This window comes from Cricetulus griseus, chromosome 2 (genome assembly GCF_003668045.3).
Source record: "Cricetulus griseus strain 17A/GY chromosome 2, alternate assembly CriGri-PICRH-1.0, whole genome shotgun sequence".
NCBI classification, from domain to species: Eukaryota; Metazoa; Chordata; class Mammalia; order Rodentia; family Cricetidae; genus Cricetulus; species Cricetulus griseus.
The window spans coordinates 19,501,904-19,523,114 of record NC_048595.1 but is presented as its reverse complement, the minus strand read 5'-3'; the positions used below and the strand labels follow the sequence as shown (position 1 = coordinate 19,523,114).

At 48.5% G+C, this 21,211-nt stretch overlaps 1 protein-coding gene across 4 annotated transcripts in view; it reads right to left on the bottom strand.

The window, feature by feature from the left end:
* The window catches only part of Arid1a (AT-rich interaction domain 1A), an 82,703-nt gene extending 72,586 nt beyond the window's left edge, over positions 1-10,117 (bottom strand). The window contains exons 1-2 of one of the 4 annotated variants that reach the window (XM_027399603.2): positions 9,177-10,117; positions 8,966-9,056 (exon numbers count right to left, since the gene is read on the bottom strand). Coding sequence is in view for 2 of the 4 variants with exons in the window: in XM_027399600.2 (XP_027255401.2) it covers positions 5,490-6,485 (996 nt within the window). In the remaining 2 variants the exon portion in view is untranslated. Of the gene's footprint in view, positions 1-5,489; positions 6,621-6,965; positions 7,055-8,965; positions 9,057-9,176 lie in introns of those variants that run through there. The other 3 variants (XM_027399602.2, XM_027399600.2, XM_027399601.2) reach the window with 3 other exon arrangements.
* Between the last annotated feature and the right edge of the window lie 11,094 nt (positions 10,118-21,211).

The following is a 21,211-nucleotide window of genomic DNA, read 5'->3' as shown; positions in this document are numbered from 1 at the left end:
ACAGTCTAACACTTAGTTTTTCCTGTTCCCGGCTCAGGAACTTTTGTTTCTCTCAGCAAAACTTACAGGGCAAGTCCAGGCACTCAGATTACAACCAACTGCCCAAACCAGACCCAGACCTGCCCCAACGCTGAGTCTAAAGAGCTAAATGCTACCTCTCCCCTCCCTCCCTCCCTAACCACCTACCTCAAAGCAGTGTGCTGATGTTAAATTGTATCAATACCTACTTCCTATCCCACCCCCAGGGGCTAGCCTCCTTGGGATCCTAAAGCAACTATTTTCAAATTTTAATGAAGTCTGCTAGTATTTCATTACCTTCACTGTTTTAAAACCTTCAACCAGGTGAAATGACTAATGACAAACAGATTAACAGTTTTGAGACAAGTTTTTTCTTTGTAGCACTCAACTTCTCTGAGCTTGTCCCTGAAAAATCCCAGGAGACAACCCTTAGTTCCTTAACCCTAGGGGTGATAGCTTTAAAAACACCACTGAAATCAGGCTCAAGCCTTAACTCAGGAAGACTAAGAGTTTGAAAGGCGATCTGAGCTATACACCAGGACCCCCCCCCCCATACACACACACACACACACACACACACACACACACACACAGGTAGATGAGGAGCTACTAAAGAAGGAACTCGTCTACTATGGAAGAAATCATTGAGTTCTAACATAGTGCAAGATTATTTGGTTGGCCAGTTTCATTTAACCAAAAGTGCAAATGATTTGCCCTGGGAGAGTTTCTCTCTCTAGGAGCCCAAGCTTCCCTCAGTCCTGAGTTCCAGCTTTCTGACCCTTCACCACTAGACAACACAACTCAGTGTGCAGTTAAAGACCCATCTAAACAAACAAACCAAAGAACAAACACAGATAAAAGCTAGATGGATTCAGAATCTCTTTCAGAGCCCCAGGAATCACAGTTCACTGGAAGGATATACTATTCAGTATCAATTTATTTTGTATACTTTCTCTGTTTGTTGTGAGGCAGGGTCGGGCTGACCCAAAAATCACAGAAATCTTCATGGTCCCTTCCTTAGTCTCCCTACTGGGATCATAGGTATGTGCTACCATACTTTTTTTTCTCCTTTGATACAGGGTTTCTCTCTAGGTAGTCCAGGCTGGCCTGGAATTCACTATGTAATCTAGGTTAGCCTTAAATTTAAGATCATTCTGCCTCAGCCTTATGAGTTCTGGGAATACAGGTGTAAACCACCATTCCTAGCTCTTGAATACCATGTTTTAAACACATATGCATGCTGCCATTGCTTCTAAAACTTAAAAGATTTTAAGCACATCGATGCACTCTTTTGGTGCTGGGAATAGGAAAGGACCTAGACTATTACTTTGTTAGCCTATTCCCACGTTGTTAAAGAAGTTCAGCAACTGCTGTGTGAAATGCCTACATCACACCTTGTACAAATGGATCCAACATATGAAGATTGCAGCAGGTGGTGATGGTTGGGGGAACACAACTCAGGACCTACCAACCTTCAACTTAAGAAAGGAAAAGTCCATATACAGATGAATACAGAAGAAATCAACCTTACTGCTTCCTCTCTTCTCCATCACCATCTCACTCCCACCACTCACAACCATCCACACACTGCACTGCTGGATTTTCTCAGTGTGGTTTTCCTGGCCCCTCCTAAGAGAGAACTCCCAATTGTTCTGTATCCCAGCCACCCCACAATATCTGCCACATATCCTGATAATAAATCCAGGACTTCTGTATCTGTTTCCCACAAGTTTCGAGTATCAGTTTAAAGTGTCCAGCAGAAACCAACAGCCATGCGTCTAGTGTCAGATCCAGAACTATTTACTGTAGCTCTGCCTGGCTTGGTTTCTGTGGCTCAAGCTGGCCTCAAACTCTGGATCCCTCTCCCTCCATCTCACAAAAACACCCGCCACCACACCAGGTTATATTCCATTAAAAAAAGAAAAAAAAATGACAAACTATTACTCTCAAGGTGTACTGCTAAAAGTGACCTAAGTAAAAAAGCTTTACATAAATTCACTCCAATACTATCCTACAACCACATCATCAGTACCATCCAATCCCATGAAACATGCTACTTGTTATTAGAAGGATGAAGGAAAACTTCAGTGTGATTGTTCTAGCTCCTATGAAAAACACACTAATCTTTATTTCTTAAAAGCAAAATCAAATAATAGCATCACCCAACTTAATCATGTTAAAAAAAATATTCTTTTGTTGTTTTTTTTGAGACAGGGTCTCAGTGTACAGCTCTGACTGGCCTAGAACACACTATGTAGACCAGGCTGGCCTCGACTTCCACCTACTTCTGTCTCCAAGAGTCACCACACCAAACCCTAAAAAAACAAGTCTTTAAGCTATGACTGGGATGGGGAAAAGAATGACCTTTCTTAATACTTAGGACTAGGGGTATAGCTCAGTTGGTAGAGTGCTTATCTAGCATCTGTGAAGTCCTGGGTTCAACTCCCAGCCCTACATTAAAAACCTGGCCTTGGGCTGTAGAGACAGATGATAAGAGCACTTACTGCTCTCTAGCAGAAGACCTGGTTTCAGTTCCCAGCACCCATATCAGGCAGCTCACAATTGTCTGTAACTCCATTTCCAGGGGATCTGAAATCTGGTCAATTCTGGTACCTGTACATATCTGCTGCATATAAACTCATGTAGGTACACAAACACATTCACATAAATTTTTACAAATCTACAAAAAACAGAACAAACGGCCTGGTGACAAGTGCATATATAATCTCAGAACTTCAGGGGTAGACGCAAGAGGATAAACTTATCCTTGAATTCAAAGCCAACCTGAGAGTTCAAAAGACATGACAGGTCTATTTCAAGCAAGAAATAGAATCTCAGAGCTAAGCCTATCCCCCTATAGCCCAGCCCTAAGGGCTACAGACTATTAGACACCTAGACTGCTATACACACCTAAAGCTTACAAAACTCAAGTTGTACTATTTCTTCCAGGAGTTACTGCTCTCCAGCTCATTCCCTGCATCTCAGAACTGAAATGAAATTGAATAGGAAATCTATTTTTTTTTTTTGAGTGTTGGGGCCTGGTAGTGATAAAAGTGAATTAAAAAAAAAAAAAATCCATCCAACGGCAGCAGATTCAGAATTCTAAACAAGGACTGTACCCACATTCTTATTATGCTCTTTGGACACAGAAGTTGACTAAAAAATAATAAAACGTAGCTCCTGACATCTTGAGAGGTAGAGACAGGAGAATCAGGAGTTCAAAATCAACCTAAGCTTCATATACATCCTGGGGTACATGATACATGAGACCCTGACACAAACAAAAAAAAACACACTCGCTTTTTAATGAGCCTTGACACCCATCCCCCAATTATTTCTTCTAACACTTCTCAAGAAAAGAAAATTCCTTAGTCAAAAGAAAACAAAGCGAGGGAAAGCAGACAAACACAGAATGACTAGACACGTGCATGCTGTCCTCCAGGCAGCAGGGGAAAAAATGAGATTATCCCTACCCTCACCCAGACGAACCCTAGGGAAGACTGTAGAGCATTACAGCCTTCCATGGCTATTTTCAAAGTTCCAAGCTCAACAGACGTACTCAACAGAGTACAAAAGTAATTCTAGGATGGGGAGGGGATACAGGAAATCAGTGTTCTAAGTGAGGAAAATCCAGCACAAAGGTACAACTGCTGGGAATCGGAACCTGAGGACGTTTCTCTGCTCTTTGAAAGTATCATGTCCAAAGGGGCACAATATTCCTGACCTGAGCACCCAGGAAGAGGAAAGCAAAGTGAAATAAATAAAACAAAATGTACGAAAGGTACCAAAAGTGGCAATCATAAGTCATTGTAGTTCACATCTTTACACCCTGAAAGAAAAAAGGGAAAAAAGAAAAAAGACACAACTTAAAATACAAAGAAAAATATTGGCCAATCTCCATTTAAAGCTCTAAAATGACTGGTGGCAAAACTAATATTCCAGGAACAAGTCATAAATTTCTTACAACAAGCCTTTAGGAGACAATCCCTCTCTAAATCTGGAAGACATCAACATCTCTTTCAATTGAACTGTTCTCCCAAAGTTCAATTAACAAAAGAAAAGTGTTAACAAGATTCGACATGTAAACAAAGAAAGGCGAAAGCCTTGCTTAAAAGGGAACTCTTGATCCTAATATCAAATTTCATCAGAAAGCTCTGAGCAAAAATATTAACAAAAACCATCTTCTTCCCCTACAGATCCCACATTTGCCATTCAATAAAAAAGGCCAGTAAAATAATTTCGGTTCTGTAAAATGGAACAGTGTCAAAAATTACTCAAGACAAATGTACCCTCAGAGCCATCAAAGAACTCATTTATGCCATCAGGAAAGTCACGAAACCAAAACAAACAGCTAACCCATTGTAGAGAAAAACTCAGCTACTGTTCCAACAACACAGAATCTATTTCAGTCTGCATAAAACATAACAAGCAAAATAAATCCAAGGTACAAGCAAAATGCCATCGCCTCCTCTTTTGTTTCAAGCACAATGTAACAAGGGCAGCCTGTCTGGGGCTCTGCTCCTACTGATACAGTATTGCTGCTTAAACCTCCCTCCTCAAGGTCACAGCCAATTTCAGCTCTGGAATAAAAGGCGGATAGTGGCAGCGATGGTTTGGGTTATCACTGGCAGAAAAGCAGAGTGTAAAAGTTTATGAGCTCATCAGGATTGTTGTACCATTACATCAGAGGCAATTATAAATGGCCAAGAGCAGAAGATGGGGAGCCAATCAGATCACAGATAGGATGTCAACCTAAGACCAACTGTCTCCTGGCTTTGACAGAAGGATTTTACCTCCATAATTCAAATCCCAAACCAAAGCAATCTGCACTTACTACTCCAATCACTCAGCTGTTTACCAGCACTTCCAGAGAGAAGCCCAGGCCACTGGGCCGGCTGAGACTAAGGCAAGAGGTGGCCCGGGCGGCCCAGGGCGAACCACAGTCGGCCTCAAGCTGCCCCCGAGCAGGCCCCAGCTCTCCCCCGAGGTCCCCCGAGCCCTAGGGGCCACTCTCTAAAAGCACATATCAGGGGACGGCCGAGAGGAAGGCAAGGGGGGGGGGGACAGAGGAGCGGCAGGCGAGCCAGAAAATGTTGCTTCTGTCTCCCGGGTTCCTGACACTGCCTACACCCCGAACCCGAAACCCCCAGCACCCCCGCGCCCGGGCCTGGCCCTTCCAGGCCCACTTGGCTCCGCACCCCCCTGGAGCCCCCCAGAGTTCGAAAGCACCCGCGGAGAGGGAGAAACCGGACAGACACCTCTGGAGAAGGCCCACACAAAGGCTGACGAAGGGAAGGAGAGGAAGGCAGACAGGCAGCCATTTTAAGAGAGAAGAGCCAGACAATGGCAGCTCCCCGGCAGCGGGGGCCCAGACCTGAGGGGAGCCCAGGGCCGGGGCCTGCTCCCCGCGGCCGCCACCCACCCGCCCCCGGCCCCGCTCGCCCCAGCCCCCTCCCCGCTCAGCTGTGTACCTGAGGGGTCCGGGCGAGCGGCTGCCCCCCGCCGCCGCTGCTCCCGGGGCTCATGGGCGCGTGGTGGCTCCTTTGTTGGGCCCCTCCCGAGGCGGCCGCTGCCGCCGCCGCCGCCGCCGCCGCCGCAGCCCCCCAGCACTGCGAGGCCATGTCCGCCGGGCCCTTGCCCGCGCCCCCGTCCTGGGGCCCGCCGCCGTAGTCGCCCCCGGGGTAGCCCTGGTAGCCCCGGGCCGAGCTGGGCGACGTGAGCAGTTGGTTGAGGGTGGGGGTGGCGGTGGGCTGGGGAGTTCCCCCGCCGGCCGCTGAGGGGCCGCCTCCCCCCATGGCCCCGAAGCGCTGCTGAGCGAAGGACGAAGACGACGAGGAGGCTGAGGCGCTGGAGGAGGGAGGCGGCTTGGAGCCGGCGGCCGCCGCGCCGGAGCCCGGAGTGCCACCTCTCGGGGAGCTCAGCGCGTAGGCCTGGGGGGGCGGGGGGTAGGCGCTGCGGTTGGGGTAGTAGGAGTTGTACTGGTGGTTGGGGAAGCCGTGGTCGTGCGAGTTCTGCTGGGGCCCGGCGTAGGGCTCCAGGCCCCCGCCGCCGCCGCTCTGCAGCGCTGCCAGGCCAGGGCTTTGTTGTCCGCCATGTTGTTGGTGGAAGACGGCGGCCGCGGCGGCGGCGACGGCAGACGGGCTCCGGCCGTAGGGCTGCCCGAAGCCGTAGGCTGGGGGCGGCAGGGCGGCCGCAGCGGAGTGAGGAGGCGCCCCCACCCCGTCGCTGCTGCCGCCGCCGCCGCCGCCGGGCGGCTCCGTGAGGTTATTGTTCAGGGCGGGCCTAGGCCCGTTCGAGTTCTTCAGGTCCGGCTCCGCGCCGGCCCCGCCGCCGCCACCGCCGCCACCGCCGGCTCCGCCGCCGCCGCCACCCCCATTGCTCTCGGCCCCGTCCTGCAGCTCCTTTCCCAGCGGCTGCGGCGGCCCCACAGCGGGGCCCTCGCTCTCCTGCCCGGCGGCTGCCTTCATTTCCCCGCGCTCGGCCGCTGCCGCTGCCGCCGCCGCCCCGCCGCCGCCACGCCTCGCCCCCCGCCTCCTCCGCTGCTGCTGCTGCTGCTGCTCGGCTTTCTTCAGCTCCGAGGGCGGCGGCGGCGGGTTGCCCAGGCTGCTGGGCGGCGGCGGGCGACCTGCGCGGCCATGATCCCCGCTGTCTCGTCCGCGGAGAGACCCGGCCCTGTCTTCGTCTTCTCCCCCTCCCACCCCGCCCGGGCCGAGTCCCCCGGGCTGCCCTCCCCACCCGCCCGGGCGGGCCTCGCGGGGCTCCGCTGCTGCGCTGTGCTGCGCTCGCTCGCTCCTCTCCCCCCGCCCCGCCGGCTCAGGCTCCGGGCTGGCGGCGGAGGAGGAGGAGGAGGCGGCGGCGGCGGCAGCCGAGGCGCCGGCGGCTCAGCTGCTCCCGGCTCTGTAGGCTCGGGACCCGGCTCTCCCGGCTCATTCCCCCCAAGCCCTTGCCTGGGAATGAGGGGGGCGGTGGAGGCTCCGCTCCCCAGGGCCTGGCCCCGCTGTGACTCTCCGCTTTCTGCTGCCGGAGAAAGGAGGGAGGGAGGGAGGGAGGGAGGCGAGGGGGAGGGCGGGAAGGGGGAGGGAGCGGGGGGAGGGGGGACCCGGACGGGCGGGCTGGAGGGCGCGCGGCAGCGGACGGGGCGCCGGGGCAGAGTAGGAAGGAGCGCGGCTCTGGCGGGCGCCCTGCCTCGCCTCCCCGGCCGCGGCTCGGGCCGAGGCTGCTGCGCGGCGGCGGCGGCGGCGGGCGGGCGAGCGAGGCGGGGCGGGCGGGCGGGCGGCGGCGGGACTGAGCGGCTAGAGCGCCCCACTCTCCTCCGAGTCCCCCTCACTCCGACACGAGGCTCAGCACTGCCATTTTACCCAGCGCCGTCGCGGCCGCCTGAAAAACCCGGAGTGGAGCGCGGAGCGGGCGCAGGCCGTGGAATGGACTCGCTCCCTTCCCCTCACAAAGGAGGAGGGGAGAGAACGAGCCGCGGCGGCGGCGGCGGCAAGCCCTCAGCCTCTTTCGCTCGGCAGCGCCGCCGCCGAAGGCTTCGGGGAAAACCCGGTCCGGAGCTGGCGCCTCCGGAGCCTGCGCCGCCTCTCTCGCGGCGTTCCCATCCTGGCCTGTCCCCTCCTGGCCGCCCCGAAGGGAGCCGGCCGCATGAACTTTACCCGCGCCTGCAAAATTGGCCTGAGCCCGAAACCGCGGCCGCCGCGGCCCGGGCCTGACCCCCCTGGCACAGGGCCTGGTCTCTTGGCTGCGACTTAGCACCTCTCCAGCACTTTTCTTCTTCAAAGCCTTTTGCAGACCTGCTGAGTGCGCCCTGCTTCTTACCCCTTTGGCTAGCCCCAAAGGAGGACTGACCATTGTTCAAACTATCCGTTCTCAGGTCCCTGCCCTCATTAGCCCGCCCTGACAAGGCCCTGGGGGCATGAGGTCTGGATTATCCCCATTTTATCATCAGACAGAAGAGAGGGGACTGCCCAGGTCACTTTAAAGTCAGAGGGCAGAAGAGTGTGGCTATAAAAAGTGGAGGCACCAAAGCTGCATCTTGTCTACTTAGCCAAAGAAGGGGAAAAAAGAAAAACTCTTCAGTTGTGAGCAAATCCAACAATGGGATCAGAATGTCAGAAGGGGTTTCATAGCAAACGTGGTTATCTCACCACTTCACTTAAAATGGTGGCTACTGATGCTTTGGGGGCCTAAAACAGCCCTCCAGGCGAGCCAGGCTCCATTAGCTCTTCCTATGGGAACCTAGCTCACAATGGCCAGTTGCCCCAGTCTCAGAAGGCAGTACCTTGGAAATCTGTAAACAGCCCACAGAAGAGGCTCCAGGGACTGGCAGAACCTGTGTTCAAAGACCACTACACAAGAGGGATGCAGAAAATGGGAACCATTTTCTCTTTAAAGAGAGGAAAAGCAGAGCCCAACAGGTCACAGAGAAAACGGATGCCCCTCAGATCTGTTGTCTATCCCAAGGTGTAAAGACTCCTTGAAGTTTACCAGAAACCCTAAGGCCAGGGTTTATCTGAAAAGATCAAGGCATTCACAGAAAAGCTCAGTTATCCGGATCTACAGGCCTCACCAAACCCCACAGCAGCCTTTTCTTCTCAGGCAGGCTTGGAATGCTCGGACATGGCCAGCTAGGAAAAACCAGAGGGAATTACAGCTCCTCACCAGATCCAAGGCTGCCTTGGGAAAGGCCAGGGCCAGCATCACTGACAAAGGCCTCTTTTCCTCTCAGGAGCCACAGACCAATTTCTTAGAACTTCTGGATTCCGAAGGCCCCTGGAGTTCTGACCATGTTGCAGGTCAACATAAATAAATAATCCTAAAAGGCTAAATTCATTTCTGCTCCCAAGAAAAATCCAGAATATCCTACACTACAAACCCTCCTGGTGATTGGAGAGGGGAGATAGCCTGAGCCCCTATGCTTCCCCATCCCCCAACCAAAAACCAAACGAACCTGCCAAGATGATGGGACTGGCTGGTATGGACCAGTGCCCTCTTTTCATTCACGGTCCTCAGGAGCAACAACTCCACTGGTGCATTAGGTCCTAGAAACCAAATTATAGGCTGCCTCATAAATGGAGCTTTGCTATTTAATCAACTGCCTCAGAGCTGCCAAACAGTCCTGAGTCCCGCACACAAATGAGGAATTTTTTACATGCAATTACCCTGCCATTTTCCTCAGAGCTGGGGTGTAATGGGAAACCTGGAGCCCAGTGAAAATCTGGAAGCCAGAATGGATTTGTCTTCAAGGAAAGTCCACATGGCCTTCTTCCATGGCCGTGAATATGAAAAGCGCCAAAATCCCTTCCCCTACACGTGGTCACGCTGTTTTGAAAACAGTCACCATTTTAATCTAGCAATGAGGCAAAGTGCATAAAAATATATCCACCTGGGTCAGGAGAGGTAGTGTGTTACTTCCCTACTTTTTAATTTCCTTTTTATTTTCTCTCTCAAGCCCTTCCACTCAAAGCTCAACAACGTTAACCTAAGGACTGCTGGGCTGAGGAACTTTCTTAGAAACTGGTCCATCCGCTTTCCCCAGGGGCACAGGGAACGGGAAAGGGGGAGGGGAGGAGCGGGCACGTGGCTGGCCCGAGCAGCGAGACCCCGACTCCGGGCCGTGGGTCCTCCCCTCGGTGGGTATTTTTCCCCCACAGCCCCTGCCTTTTCACCCCACACCCAGGCAGCTCAGGAATCCCGGCGCAGATTACAGGGCTAGGACAGCGCTCCCCGCACGAAAGCGCCTCTGCCACCGACAGCCTGATGGCAAATATGGACTGAATCGTTGACATGGAAACCGGACTAAAGTCTCGTTCGCTCGCTCTCACAGGAGAGTTCTTATCACCAAGCCCGGCAGAACGGCGCTCGGCAAAGGCGGACTGGATCACAGGTCGCGCGGATCGGGTGCCGCTCCTGGGCGCCGGAACTCCGGCGACTGCCACCACCAAGGGAAGGGGGCTGGGCTGCCGGCAGCAACCGGCTGAAAATGGCAGAGGATGTGCTCTCATTTTCTCTGGCTGCACAGCGTGCAAGGATTGGGCCTGAGAATGAGGGATGAACCTAGGAAGATCCCACACAGTCAACTGCAAAATGTGGAAGCTGGGCCTGGAGGGTTTGCTAGAAGAAAGAGACGCTTGCAGGGAGCACAAGTCCTTCCTCCCTCGCAGTTTGCTCACTCTAAATGTCTGAAACACAAAACTCCTCCAACAAACAAAAGGTCGGCCTCGCCGCCTCGCAGACCTCTTTGCCCTGCTGCACTCGGGGCAGCACGTTGCTGGGAAGGGGAAGTGTTGGGCTGGATTCCGGGCTGAGGCGTGCAGAGCCGGGCTGTGGCCCCCGCACATTCCCGCCGCGGCGCCGCAGCAGACACCCAGCCGAGCGCTCTCAAGTGCGAACTGGAGCTGCGAGTTTGAGCAAAAGGGCAACTGTGTCAGTTGACGGAAGCCAGAAGCAGAGTTCAAAGCCTGGCGTGGATTTCCGTCTGGAGCTGTGTTTCTTAAAGTTTGTAACTCCGTGTGAAGAAACAGCCCCAGCCGAGGCTTTGGGATCAGTGTGAAAGTCTAGCACTACCATCTGACAGTGAGCCGCAAAACTTTGGGCTGCATATTAAGCGAGGAAAGTGGATTGAAGCTAGAGTCAAGGCAATTCATTATGCTCCCGGCTCGCAGACAGGAGCGGTAAGATATGAACTGGATTGTCGCGGGCGAGCAGGGAACGGAGTCCGGATGGCGCTCCAAAGCTCTTCGCGGTAAAATTGTGCCTGCCGAGCACCTAAGATGCCCAAAGAGCGAACCGGGAGGCTTCCAGCGTGGAGGGCTCTCACACTGATTTTCTGGATCCGTTTTCCATTTATCTCAAAGTCTTAAAACAATTTGGGAGGTTGTACATTTCAAAAATAATAAAGGACCCATTTTAAGAAATGTTCACTTCTGAATGAGACTTTTTTGTCAGCGAAGGAAAAATAGCCTTGGGCATAAATCCACCGACTTCTCTGGCTAACATAAGAATTACCTTCATCACCAGCTTTCCCCCCAAAAAAAGAAAAGTGAAATAAAAAAAGATTAATGCAATTCAGTGGTTACGGCCCTCGTTTTGCCTGGATGAAACCCTGGGGTTTGATTCCCAGAAGTGATCAAATAATAATAATGACATAAAAATAAATACAGATCTGTTCTGGTCTGTGGATGACTTCAAATAAAACATAACTCCCAAGGTCCACCTAACAGAAGGAAAACAACATCAAGTCTTTCACACCCAAATACTGTGGATAAATTTTCTGGTTCAATGTCTCATCTCACTGTTGAATTACTAACTTTTTTTTGGGGGGGATGATAATAAAACTATTACTAATATTTAAAAAAAAAAAAAAAAACGAGTTTGTGTGATTACTGGGCAGATCAGGATGGGGGGTTGTCTTCAGAAACCTGGAGGCCAGACTGGCCATGAACTTGCCTGGGTCCTCCTGCCTCAGCCCACAGCAGGATTTTGGAATTCTTGTTTCTGCAGAGTCTCACTAAAGATTTGTGTTTGCTAACTGAAACAAAAACAGTGTTTGAAAACATGTTTCCAACGAAGCTTGATGACTACAGCAACAGTCATGAAAGCAGAGATAGCCTTTCTGTACATGGCACCAACTACTAACTGCCTCTATAGGGACAGATAGCTCAACCCTGGAATAAACTGATTTTGCTTTGTTCTATAAAGCCTAGTTAGAAAAAAATTTCACACTCTTTATAACATCATTACAAGAGAGAAAGTATTAAAGCCCAGGATGGAGAAGGAAATCAGAATGAGAAATTCAAACATTCCAGGTGGCCCTCTCTCAGCCCTTCTTGCTTGTACAGCTTCCTCACACGGCCATGTTACTGAGGGGGGACCGAGTGAGGGAGTCCTCACAGCAAGTCTGGAATGGATCAGGAATGGAGTCTTCTGCTTCACTACAGATTCTATAGAAGAGAGAAAACCAGGGTGGTGGCAGAGATGCACCTGGTCTTTAATCCCAGGACTCAAACTCAGGACGTTGAGGCAGGCAGATCTCTTTGAGTTGAGGCCAGCCTGGTCTACAAACCTAGTTCCAGGACAGCCAGGGCTACACAGAGAAACCCTGTCTGGGAAATCCAAGAAAGAGAGGGAGAAGGAGACAGAGAGAGAGAAGAAAAACCCATAGAAAAAAATTGAGGGAGGAGGGGGCATGCACTCAGAAACAGGAGAGAGGTAGGTGGAAACCGACGACTCTCCACTGCTATCCTCAACACAACCACTTCAAGAGAATCCCCCACATGACACTCCCAGGCTTTTTTTTTTTTTTTTTTTTTTTTTTTTTTTTTTTTTTTTTTTTGTAGAATCAAAGACAATCCAAAGGAATCTATTAAGCATAAGACAGGAAGTGGATGGCCCTCAGGGGAAGCGTTCTGCCTGGCTTTGACTGGGTTTGAACCCATCTATCATCACTACTGAAAAGGATGTCTTCCAAAGTTGAAGTGGCCCCAACCCCAAAGTAGTCACAAGACTGGTCTCTGTGGTGGTGGTGATGATGGAGTGTGGCACCCTGCTCCAGGGAAGGAAGGACTCAGCAGGGACACCACAGAGAGCTGCCACACTCTCATTTGCCTTCCTACAGTTTCAAGAAGTTACCAGAGGGGTTGAGGTGTGGGAGCAGCCAGCCAGTTTCTATGGCCTCCTCACCAGTAAGACCCCAGTAGGCCTCTGAGGAGGTACATTACAGCTTGTCCAGCTCTGCTAGAGACCGGAAAGACCCAAAGCAAAGGAGAAAATGACTTTCCTTGAGCCTGTTCAACAGATCCTTTACAAACCATGCATGCGCACTCACACACCTTCACACTCACACACAGCAACATTTATACACACATACACTCATACACACAGTCATATACACACTCATGCATACACACTCATACACACAGACAGACATACAGATGCTCGTATGTGCAGTCATACACACTGGCATTTATACACACACACATACACACACACACAACACACTCATATACATTTACACTCAGACACACACACATCAGCACATTGTGTTCCATGAGTACAGCCCATCTACAGCAAGAATACACAATACTAACACGAGACACTGTATTTATGTCCCAAACAAACAAGAATCTAGAGTACACTTGATGTACTGGAGATTGAACCCATGGCCTAGCAGCATGCTGGGCAAGCCTCTACCACTGCTACAAGATACCTTGTAGCAAAATAATACACACACACACACACACACACACACACACACACACACATATATATATATATATGATAGTCAACTTAGGAACTGAGCTGTATCCCAAGCACAAGACACATTTCTTATAACTCTTTTTAAAATATAATCTTATTCCTGAGCTTGGTGGTACATAGCTTTAATGCAAGTACTTGGGAGGCAGAGGTAGGCAGATCTCTATGAGTTCAAGGCCAGCATGGTCTACTGAGTGAATTCCAGGACAGCCAGAGTTACAAAGTGAGACCCTGTCTCAAAAGCAAATCAAAAAAGTAATCTTATAGATTATTATTATTATTGGTGATGGTGGCGGTGGTGTGTGTGACATATGGTATGGGGCATGTGTGGAGGTCAGAGACAACTGTGTGGAGTTGTATGAGTGTGTGTATGTTTAAGTGTGTGTGTGTGTGTGTATGTGTGTGTGTGTGAGTGTATGTGTGTGTATAAGTATGTGTGTATGAGTATGGAGTCCTTCCACCATATGGGATCCAGGGATTAAACTGAGGCTTGGCATCCAGTGATTTGCCCATTCATTGAGTTATGCTGTAGACCATGGCACACTATCTGAGTAATGTTTAGACGAGGGCATACAGTCTCTACCCTGACTATCATCTTCTCCAAGGAAGCATGATGTTGCATGGGTTCTTCTGACCCACTTTCCACCAACATCAGTCTTCTAGTGAGGTCAGAAATCTTGCTTGGTAGCCAGGCAGTGGTGGTGCACACCTCTAATCCCAGCACTCGGGAGGCAGTGGCAGGCAGATTTCTGTGAGTTCAAGACCAGTCTGGTTTACAAGAGCTAGTTCCAGGACAGCTTCCAAAGCCACAGAGAAACCCAGTCTCGAAAAAGAAAAAGAAAAAGAAAAAGAAAAAGAAAAAGAAAAAGAAAAATCTTGCTTGGTGTCCTTTCAGCCCAATATAAATACTGTATACTTGCTGATAGTAAGAACATCCCAAAACTGTACTTATAAATGTCATTAAGTGCCTCATCCCTTGCTTGGCTTTAACTATCTCCTAGACTACTGATAAATGCTACAGAAATTGCATTTATTGCTACTTCTTGGCTGTAGAAATTTTCAAAGTTCTACAGCAAAATTCACCAGAGGGGCTAGAGAGATGAATCAGCAGTTAGGAGTAGCATAACTCAGCTTAGATCCCAGCACATGAGTGGGGGTGGGGAAATGACTCAAAACCACCTGGAAGGCCAGCTCCAGGGATCCTCTGCCTTCTGCTGGCCTCTTCAAGCATCCACATGCATGTTACACACACACACACACAGAGACATACACACAGACAAAAATAATAAAAAGAAATCTTTAAAAAGGAAAAGTTCCCTGTAGTGCAATGGAGCCAGGCTGAATGTGATTGTAGCAGATGTTGTCAGGCTGAGTCTCAGGATTCATGGCTATCACCTTCCAGCTGCTGGTGGGAGCTTCATAGCTCAGTGATCTGCTAAAGGAAGAACTTTTTTTAAGATTTTATTTATTTATTTATTTATTTATTACATATACAGTGTTCTGTCTGCACACCAGAAGAGGGCACCAGATCTCATTACAGATGGTTGTGAGCCACCATGTGGTTGCTGGGAATTGAACTCAGGACCTCTGAAGAGCAGCCCAGCCAGGGCTCTTAACTTCTGAGATATCTCTCCAGCCCCAAGGAAGAGCGATTAATCTAGGGATTCCGTCACCATTCCTTTCAGTGGGCTATCTGGCTGAGTCTGCCTGCCAATCACCTCTATCACATACATGTGGACACACACAAACTTTGGTGCTTTTTTTGTTTTGTTTTGGTTTGGTTTGGTTTTTTTGGTTTTGGTTTTTCAAGACAGAGTTTCTCTGTGGCTTTCCAGCCTGTCCTGGAACTTGTAGCCCTTGTAGACCAGGCTGGTCTCGGACTCACAGAAATCTACCTGCCTCTGCCGCCCAAATGCTGGGATTAAAGGCATATGCCACCACCACCCGCCCATATGTACTTTTTATTGTTGTTTGATTTTCGAGAGAGTTTCTCTGTAGCATTGGAGCCTATTCTGGAACTTGGTCTGTAGACCAGGCTGTCCTAGAACTCCAAGGACAGCCAGAGCTACACAGGGAAACCCTGTTTTGAAAACAAACAAAAGATTCATTGTCTTGTTGTTGTTGCTGTTGTTTTTTGTTTTGTTACTGTTTTTGTTTTGTGACAGGGTTTCTCTGTTTAGTCCTGGCTATCCTGGAACTCTCTCTGTAGACCTGACTGGCCTCAAACTCACAGATATCTGTCTGCCAGCCTCTGCCTCCCAAGTGCCTATAGTGGCATATGCCTTTAATCCTAGCATTCAGGAGGCAAATTCAGGTAGATCTCTGTGAGTCCCAGGCCATCCTGGTGTAGAGAGCTAGTTCCAAGACAGCCAAAGTTACACACACACATAATGATACATTGTTTTTTGTGGGGTTTTTTTTGCTGTGTAGTCATCCTTTTTGTTTTTTTCCCAAACTGTTCACACTTCCCAGTCCTCTGAAGTCTGTTCCCCCTACACTCTTCTGACCTCCCCCCCCCAAAAAAAAAAAACCTGCTGGGTGGTGATGATACATACCTTTAATCCCAGGCAGGGGGAATCTCTTCAAATTTGAGACCAGCCTGGTCTACAGAGTGAGTTCCAGAACAGCCAGGGCTGTGCAGAAAAACACTATCTAAAAAAAAAAAAAAAAAAAAAATACAAAATACAAGTCAAATTTGTGTTACCTATACGCTTACTAGACCAAGGTCAAACTCCCAGTGGACAGCCCCTTAAAGAAAACTGATTCAATGATTTTTAACTTGTGTGTGTGTGTGTGTGTGTGTGTGTGTGTGTGTGTGTGTGTTGAGAGAGAGAGAGAGAAGCAGTAGTGAGCCCTCTGAACTCTCACCCTCTTCCAAAGCAGCAAGTGCTCTTCATCACTGAGCTGTCTCCCCACCTCTTCTTTTTGAGGTCAGAAGCTCGGGAAACTCAGTCTGGCATTGAACTTGGTAGGTAGCCAAGGATGGCTTTGAACTCCCGATCTTCCTGCTTCTATCTCCAAAATGCTGGGAATTCAGGCATATGCCACCACCTCTGGCTGAATGGTTTTTCCAGTCAGGGACTTTTCTACTTTTTGATTTGGGATGCCAATCCTCTCATTCGACCAAATATAAATGGATTTCTTTTTTTGTTTTGTTTTGTTTTGTTTTGTTTTTCAAGACAGGGTTTCTCTGTGTAGTTTTGGAGCACATCCTGGCACTCCCTCTGGAGACCAGGCTGGCCTCGAACTCACAGAGATCCGCCTGCCTCTGCCTCCCGAGTGCTGGGATTAAAGGCGTGTGCCACCAACGCCCGGCTATAAATGGATTTGTATTTAAAAGGAAGCAACATACCTCCAAAGTAGCATAGACTTTCTTCATTCAAAATGTATGTATAGATTGGTGATCTAGATCAGTGCAACACTGAGGTCCTTGGTGCAATCGCCAGTATGGATGGACAGAGGGAGAGGGGGAGGGAGAGCTGGGCAGCGGTGGGCACGCCTTTAATCTCAGTACTCAGGAGGCAGAGGCAGGCGGATCTCTATGAGTTTGAAGCTGGTCTACAAAGCAAGTTCCAGGACAGCCTCCAAAGCTACACAGAGAAATCCAGTCTCGAAAAACCAAAAAAAAAAAAAAAGACAGAAAGAACACAGAGGATGTTAGGATGTTATTTAGAACTTGGGGGTGTAGCTTAGCTGGTACAGTGATGCCCACCATGCACAGAAGCCTAGGTTCTAGGTTCAATCCCCAGCCCCACTAAACCAGGGGTGGTACTGCATGCCCACATTCCCAGCTCTTGGGAGGTAGAGGCAGGAGGATCAGAAGTTCAAAGTTATCAACTACATAGCTAGCTTGAGATACACGAGACCGTGTCTAAAAAGCAAACAATAAAACAAAACAAAAAAAGCCACATTATTTATAAGTTCCCAGTGTTCTGATCAAGATGTCTCATTTTCTAAGAAAACTTATGAACAAACAGAAAAGAAAAACAAGGAGCAATTAAAGCTACAGTGTTTCTCAGGCTGGGCAGTGGTGGGACACGCCTTTAACCACTATAGCTTTTTTTTTTTTTTTTTTTTGAGACAGAGTTTCTCTGTATAGCCCTGGTTGTCCTGGAACTTTACAGTAACCAGGCTGGCCATGAACTCACAGAGGTCCACCTGCCTCTACTTCCCAAGTTCTGGGGTTAAAGGGTGTGCCACCACCGCCTGGATGCAGTGGTTCTCATTCTATGAGACTTTTGGGATTTGATGAGTAGAGTTGTCCTTTGAGAACATGGACATAATTAGGAAAGGTGTTATTGTTATTATTGTTGCCTTTAGGGTTTATAGTTTAGTCTTTACTTCCCCTTAGAGGAGAAGAGAATTAAAGAAACCCCTCCCAGCCCTCACCCCCCCACCCCCAAAAGCCATTTTTCCTGTTTCCCTGTCTTTTTGTCTCAGGGTCTCTAATACTTGAGTGGTTGTTCAAGGACCTAAGGGTACAAAAAGGTTGCCCATGTGCTTTTGGTGCTAGGTCTGCTCCTGAGGGTCAGGCTTCTGCATGAGCATGCTAGGGATTGTGGTAGGTAGGATCCCACTCAGCTCGAAACCCCATGCTCCCAGGGCAGCTATGTGGGAACTATGAGATATTTGTTCTGCTTCTTTGGCTGACTGGGTTTAGAATGGTCTTTGGTCTTTGTAACAAGAGAAACAACTGTCGGCCAAAATGAATGGCTTAGATGCACCAAATGAAATAATGCCCTTAATTGGACAGATGAGAACAGAAAGAGCAAGCCTGCCGTGGAGTCCACTTGACTGCTACAGAAAGAGCCTGGTGCAAGAGAGAGAAATAGAATATAGTCTCCCAACCTTTCAAGGTTTTCCATTGAGAGACCAGAATTTGGGGGTGGGTTTCAAAATTAGTGACCTGGGAAGTCCCAGACCAACGATCAGCACTTCCTCACTCTGTGACTATGTGGCTGCCCCTCTCCAGCATCTGGTTCCTCAGGTCAGCCTTTGTGGACACCTCCGCTAGCATCCACACAAAGCAGAACGGCTCATCAAAGAAATCCTGTTTAAGGCTCGATAAATAGATGATAAAGAGACAGATATGCAAAACCATTTGTTATTTGTTTTTTTCTTTAATTTGCAAATACATGTTTAACAGAATCCTCTACTTAAAATGTTTTTTTCCTTAAAAAAAAAAAAGTCAGTAAAGCCAGTTGTCCATCACAGTATTTATAAAGATTGGAATGCTGTTTACTTCAAACACTAACCATTTTCGGGTTGGTGGCGTTATACTCATCTATAGTTTACGGAAACAAATACAGTGCTGGGCATGATAAGACACTATCTGTTGTCCCAGCACTCAGAGGGTAGAGAATCCTGAGAGTTCCAGGCCAGTCTGGTCTCTGTTGGTGAATTCCAGGCCACCTGGGGCTATATAGCTGCCTGCCTGTCCTGAAACAAAACAAAGCTATGTCTGGGAGGATGACTCCTTTGGTAAAATAAGGAACTGAGTTCAGGTCCCCAGGCCCTACACAAAAAGCTGTGTTCCTATAATCCAGCCAGGGTTGTAAAGACAAGAAATCGACTCAATGGCCTGCCATTCTGGCTAAATCAGTGAGCTCCAGGTTTAGTGAGAGACCCTGTCTCAAAAAGTAAGATGGGGCTGGAAAGATGGCTTAGTGGTTAGGAGCACTTCTTGATTTTGCAGAGGACCCAGGTTTGGTTCTCAGCACCTACATGGTGGCTCACAGACTTGTATACAGAGCTCTGGTTCCAGGGGATCTGATCCCTTCTCTGACCTCCTTGTCACCAGGCATGTGGCACACATATATACATGAAGGCAAAGTATACATAACATACATGAAAATAAAATCTTTAAAGCCAGGCAGTGGCAGCTCATGCCTTTAATCCCAGCACTCAGGAGGCAGAGGCAGGTGGATCTCTGTGAGTTTGAAGCCAGCCTGGTCTATGGAGTGAGTTCCAGGACAGCCAGGGCTACCCAGAGAAACACTGTTTTGAAAAAAAAAAAAAAAATTTAAAAAGGGATAAAACTGACAAACTGACTTCCTGGATACTCTCAACAGTTCTTGCTGGTGACAATGAACATTTGCTGCATTTTCTTCCAGAGACTAGAGAAGACAGACAAAATTAGAGAAAAAAAGAATGTAAAACCCAAAAGAAAGCTGGGCACGTTGGTGGCGCACTCCTTTAATCCCAGCACTCGGGAGGCAGAGGTAGGTGGATCTCTGTGAGTTCGAGACCAGCCTGGTCTACAAGAGCTAGTTCCAGGACAGCCTCCAAAGCCACAGAGAAACCCTATCCCAAAAAACAAAAAACAAAAAACAAAAGAAAAGAAAAGAAAAGAAAAAGAAAACAAACAAGTTGAGCAGCCTCTCCCATCTGTCTCTATCACTATGGAGAGACTAGCCAGGTACTGAGAGAGAACAAGATGTCTGCAATGTGTGTGGCTCTCAGTGCTGGGCTTGGAGTGCCTAGGATGGGAAGCAGCAATGTCATTCTGGCTGGCCCTGTGCTTATCATGTCATTTCAATTGTCAATAATGCCTCTGTCATGGGGAAAGGGGCCAGCCACGGCCTTCTGAGTAGCAGCTCATTCTAAAGCTGGATTTTACAAATTGCTTTGTCTACTTAGCATAAAAGAGAAGAAAAGCAAAGAGACCCTAAAACACAATGAAGAAATACTGTGGAAAAAATATTGACAAACATTAAGAATCACTTTTAGCATGACTTTCATCCCCATACTTAAGAGAGAAAGACATGTGGATCTCTGTGAGTTCAAGCCCAGTCTGGTCTACATAATAAGTTCCAGGACAGCCAGGACTTCATAAAGAGACCCTGCCTGAAATATAAATAAATAAATAAATAAATAAATAACATCTTTTAGGCAGGACCTGGTAACACATACCTATAATTCTAGCACCTAGAAAGCAAAGGAAGGCCAACAAAGCTGTATAGCAAGACCCTGCCTCAGACCCAGCCTTCTGTCAGCATTCACGAGGTTGAGGCAGGATTACCTTGTTTGACACCAGCCTGGGCTATCTAATGATTTTTAAATTATCCTAAGCTATAATGAAAAACCTTGTTTCAAATAAAACAAAACAAAACAAAAAACAGGAAAGGGCTAGGGAGATGGCTCAACGGGAAAAATGCTTGTCAGGCAATTGTGAGGACCTGAGTTCAGGTTCCCAGAGCCCATGTAGAGCTGGATTCGGTGGCACACGTCTGTAATGCCAGCATACCTATGAGAAACGGGGGCAGAGACAGGACAGTCTCTAGAACTTCAAGAGACCCCATCTCAAAGGAAAGGAAAGGAAAGGGTTAGGATCTACCCTGAGATTTCTTCTGTTTTGACCTCAATAATACACCCTGGCACATACAATACACATGAATACACACACAAATACAAGGATTAAAAACAAAAAACAAACAAACAAAAAAAACAGGAAAAAATAGCCTTTCTTTTTTTCCTTCCTTCCTTCCTTCCTTCTTTTCTTTTTCTTTCTTTCTTTTGTTCTTTCTGAAAGGTTCAGGCATCATGCTGGCATCAGGGTTCCAGGGGAACTAAATCTGCATGCAGGTGCAGAGGACCCCTTTAAAAGACAGATCCCTGCCCATTTCTGCTCTCTCTACACTGGCTCTCTACTCTCTTTATATATACTCTCTCTACACTTCTCTCTATACTCTCTACCCTTCTCCTCTTCTCTGTCTGCTTCTGCTTCTCTTCTCTCTCTCTCTATGGCGACCGGCCATGGTGGTCAGCCATTGACCCTGTTTCTTTTCTCCTTTAGTCTCCCAACTCTGCCAGGCCTATAATAAACTGGTTAATATGTCTAATATGCCTCATCCTGTGTCTCATCTTCTGCCCCTTCCTCCTCTTCTTTATCTTTAATTTAAACAAAAATCTAATACTTTCTTTATTTTCTTTTTTTGGTTTT